We start from the raw sequence: 4,638 nt of genomic DNA on the forward strand, positions 1-4,638 counted from the left end.
GGGTTTATCCCATGTGCCTAAGCTAATTAGCCCTTGGGCCCTTTCATCCCTCCATAAACCTTTGTGGTGTGCATGGGATTGGACAAAGGGGGGGCCAACTAGTAGTGGCCATTGCTGTCTGTTCTATGCTTGGGATCTCCATTGTAGGATCAATTTATTAAGGCCAATTCCGTGGTGTGATTGGGGAAGGTATTGTTGCAATGGTGTGGGAAGCCCTTCTCTCACTCACACACACACACACACACACACACACACAAAACCCTCACTCATCACATCATCTCGCTCTCATCTCTCAATCCCAACCTAAGGCAACGCTATAGTGGGGTGAAGAATGGGGAGTGCAATCTACTCCTCTCCCTCTATATACTAGCAAACCACTACACTCCAAGGGGCAGATCGAGCTATGTAGGGTGTATCACTTCAATGAGAGCACAGCATGCATATGGTAAGTGGAAGGCAAGTATGGTAAAGCAACCCATGCTAGGGCACAAGCTAGCAATTGTGCCACATGCTAGGGCACAAGCTAGCAATTGGTGGCACATGTAAATTAGGGAATGTAGGGCAAGTGCAAGCTTAAGAGAGACTATCATAAGTGCAAACAACAAAGGCAAGCAAATGTGTATAAATGTGTATGTTATGCATATGCACAACGTGTAAATAAGTGTGCACCTCTATGTGCACAAGAATATGCATGTCCACATGAAGCACATAAGTGAACAAGTGTGTAATGCACACAAAATGTGTAAATACATGTGCATGTGTTTTAATGGTTTTCATTCCCAATAAAGGTAACTATGTACATTAACAAGGTGTTATGTTATATGTACACAAGGTTAAAAGGTATTGGAGAACCAATTACCCTTCCACAATGAAAGCTTTAAATACCACTATTGTCAACTTTGTTGGTACATTTCTCTAAACTTTGACCTTCCAACTAACAAGTTAACATTGTGTGATACACACAAGGGTGTTATAGAATCATAAGAATCCTCGCATTTTAAACTTAGGGAGAGCACCCTTAAAGACTAAGCACCCCAAGGTCTTAAGACCCTTGCCAAGTAATATCACTAGATGACATTAATCAAAATTACAACACCTATTTTCAACCAACAAACAAAGAGAACTAGGCCAATTAAATTAGAAAGAAATCTAAGACTAAAGACATGAAATATAAGACTTGGAAACCACATGGCTTTTTGGTTGTTGGTTTTGTGTGAGGTCCTTTATTAAAGCCATGATATTATTAGTGCATCTTTATGTATTTTTATATTAACAAGGCCATGTGGTTTTTAAGTCCCTTATATTCTATGTTTTTCACTCCTAGTTTACTTCTTGGTTTATTTGGCCTAATTACCATTGAAAGTACTTTACTATTATGATAGCACCGTGTAGATAAAAAAAGAAGTGAATGTGTGAGGTGTGAAGTTCCTACACATACAAGACAAAGAGAGAGAGAGAGAGAGAGAGATGCATTTACATGCAAGTAGGAGGTAAATTTGAGCCAATTAAACCAGGAAGAAAACTAAGGCTAAAGACATGGAATATAAAAGACTTAGAACCACATGGTTTTGTTGCTTGAAGGTATATCATAATAGTAAAGTACTTTCAATGGTAACTAGGTCAAATAAGCTAAGAAGTAAACTAGGAGTGAAAAACATAGAATATAAGGGACTTGAAAACCACATGGCTTTGTTAATATAAAAATACATAAAGATGCACTAATAATATTATGGCTTTAATAAAAGACCTCACACAAAACCAACAACCAAAAAACCATATGTCTAAGCAAAAAAAGCAAATGAATGTATGACATGTGTAAACCTACACACAAGAAAAGAGAGCACCGTGTAGGTAAAAAAAGAAGTGAATGTGTGAGGTGTGAAGTTCCTACACTACAAGACGAAGAGAGAGAGAGAGAGAGAGAGAGAGAGAGAGAGAGAAATGCGTTTACATGCCAGTAGGAGCTGAATTTGAGCCTCAACAGTTGTAAAAAGAGGAATTGCCAATGGGAGGTGAACTGAACCTTCACACTTGGAAAGAGGAGAAGCGACTGAACACACTTGCACATTGCGTAGTGTTCATTCGGGGGCAATGCACAAGCCAAACACAGAGACCAGTAATAGGGGAGACAGCCCTCCCTACATTCTAGAAAACAAACAACAGCAGTATAGTGGGTGGTTGATGATAGCTTAAAAATGACCAGCACCTAGTATAACGGTGGAAATCTCCAATAATTCCACACACCTAAGACCTCTCACGCACTACAAACTTTACATTGCTAGACTTTTAGATTCAAAAAAGAAAACACAGCGACAAAAGTGCACATCACACAATAAAACGAAGTAGTACGACCGCCACAAAATATATTGATCAACCGCAAAAAAGATAAAACCTTCATGGAAATAAAGTAAAAAACGATAGCTACTGATCAGCGAGAGATCGGAGATCATGTTCCCTGGACAGGAAGTTTCTCAATAGTCGTCGCCTTCGTCGCCTTCATCGCCCTCGGTAGTCTCGGCACCCACCTCCTCGTAGTCCTTCTCGAGCGCAGCTAGGTCTTCGCGGGCCTCGGAGAATTCTCCCTCCTCCATACCCTCGCCCACGTACCAGTGCACGAAGGCCCTCTTGGCGTACATTAGATCGAACTTGTGGTCGATGCGAGAAAAGACCTCGGCCACACTAGTGGAGTTAGAGATCATGCACACAGCCCTCTGGACCTTAGCCAGATCACCGCCCGGCACTACCGTTGGCGGCTGATAGTTGATGCCACATTTAAAGCCCGTTGGGCACCAGTCCACAAACTGGATGGTCCTTTTCGTCTTAATGGTGGCGACTGCAGCATTGACGTCCTTGGGCACCACATCTCCTCTGTACATGAGGCAACATGCCATGTATTTGCCGTGCCTGGGGTCGCACTTGGCCATCATTGAAGAAGGCTCGAAGGCACTGTTCGTAATCTCAGCAACAGATAGCTGCTCGTGGTAAGCCTTTTCTGCGGAGATAACAGGAGCATAAGACGAAAGCATGAAATGGATTCTAGGATAAGGAACCAGATTAGTCTGGAATTCGGTCACATCCACGTTTAGAGCACCATCAAAACGCAGGGAGGCGGTGAGGGATGAAATGACCTGCCATAAAACAGAAGCATGAGACCCACACTACCTGGACATCAAAAACTTTAACCGATCCCGAGTAAGCATGCGGACGTACCTGGGAAACCAAGCGATTGAGGTTGGTATAGGTAGGCCTCTCGATGTCGAGAGAGCGCCGGCAGATGTCATAGATAGCCTCGTTGTCCAGCAGGACCGAAACATCGGTATGCTCCAGAAGTGAATGGGTGGAGAGCACACTGTTGTAGGGCTCCACAACAGAGGTCGAGACCTGTGGCGATGGATACACGGTAAAGCCCAGCTTGGACTTCTTGCCGTAGTCAACAGAGAGTCGTTCAAGCAGGAGGGATCCGAGGCCAGATCCGGTGCCACCGCCCACCGCATGAAACACGAGGAAGCCCTGCAGCCCGGTGCAGTTATCCGCGAGCTTTCTGATGCGATCCAGGCAGAGGTCGACGACCTCCTTGCCAACTACAGAGGCAGCGTCTCACACTTAAAGAAAACTACCCGAAATAGGGCCAGACAGCATAGAGCAGCATGAGGAAGAAAAATTAACTGGTGTAGTGGCCGCGGGCAAAATTGTTGGCGGCATCTTCCTTGCCGCTGATGAGCTGCTCTGGGTGGAAGAGCTGCCGGTAGGTGCCCGTCCTTACCTCATCTATCACCGTAGGTTCAAGATCCAGAAACATTGCTCGCGGCACGTGCTTCCCTGCACCCGTCTCACTGAAGAAGGTGTTGAAGGCATCGTCCCCACCTCCAACCGTCTTGTCGCTGGGCATCTGCCCATCAGGCTGCGCCAAGGATTTGCGAGAAACATGACGGCATTAGAAGCAAACCAAACATAATGAAGCATTAAGAGAACCTACATGTGGTGCTGCGCAGAGAGATAGGCCCTCTGTTAAGCAGACTTTACCTGGATCCCATGCTCCAGACAGTAGAGCTCCCAGCAGGCGTTACCGACCTGGATGCCGGCCTGGCCAATGTGGATGGAGATGCACTCTCTCATGTTGAAACGATAGAAGGAAGGAAGGAAGAAAGTAGATCTGAGCGCAGGAGCAACAATAAAAGAGCCTCGGGAGAGACGTGTGTAAAGACGCCTACTCTGAAAAGCTCTGCTACGTCCAGAGCGGCAATTGCGTATTTAAAGGAGGTGGATTCCCGCCCTCTTTCCCGTTTGAATTTCGAAACTTTTTAAGGGGGGGGGGGGGGGGGGATGGGTCAAGAGAACATTGCCGTTGTGGAAGACAGCAGCACTTTAAATAATAGCTTCCACTTGTCCATATAAAAAAATATTACGACGCCAGCCCACTCACTTACTCTTGACGCAGACTGCTGGTACCACACTCGTGACTCTACGGGGCACCAACCGGGGAAAATGCCAAAATCTACCAGCCACCCCACCCACTCAAACTCCGAAAGCATTGCTTTAACCATCGTGATAGGCCTCACACACCATCATGATGTAAGTTTGTTTTTTTTTACAATAATTATATATCTTTATATTAACAAAAGCTGCCATTTACAACAC

General features: G+C 45.1%; 1 protein-coding gene across 1 annotated transcript; it reads right to left on the reverse strand.

Annotated features, from left to right (window-relative positions):
* Positions 1-2,333: 2,333 nt before the first annotated feature.
* Positions 2,334-4,235, reverse strand: LOC147621963 (tubulin alpha-1 chain-like). The gene is made up of 4 exons (XM_086822988.1): positions 4,024-4,235; positions 3,667-3,901; positions 3,211-3,581; positions 2,334-3,128 (listed from the first exon to the last, which is right to left on the reverse strand). Exons 1-4 carry the CDS (start codon positions 4,114-4,116, stop codon positions 2,472-2,474), a joined length of 1,356 nt encoding a protein of 451 aa, XP_086679114.1. The 5' UTR covers positions 4,117-4,235; the 3' UTR covers positions 2,334-2,471.
* Between the last annotated feature and the right edge of the window lie 403 nt (positions 4,236-4,638).

This window comes from Cibotium barometz, chromosome 29 (assembly GCF_041138505.1).
Source record: "Cibotium barometz isolate CiBa-2024 chromosome 29, ASM4113850v1, whole genome shotgun sequence".
NCBI classification, from domain to species: Eukaryota; Viridiplantae; Streptophyta; class Polypodiopsida; order Cyatheales; family Cibotiaceae; genus Cibotium; species Cibotium barometz.

Excerpts from the sequence above, each read along its gene's own strand:
- LOC147621963 (XM_086822988.1), bottom strand. The coding sequence starts at position 4,116 with ATGAGAGAGTGCATCTCCATCCACATTGGCCAGGCCGGCATCCAGGTC. Across the intron at positions 3,902-4,023 it reads GTCTGGAGCATGGGATCCAG|CCTGATGGGCAGATGCCCAG; the intron begins GTAAAGTCTGCT and ends TCCTTGGCGCAG. Across the intron at positions 3,582-3,666 it reads TGCCCGCGGCCACTACACCA|TTGGCAAGGAGGTCGTCGAC; the intron begins GTTAATTTTTCT and ends CTGCCTCTGTAG.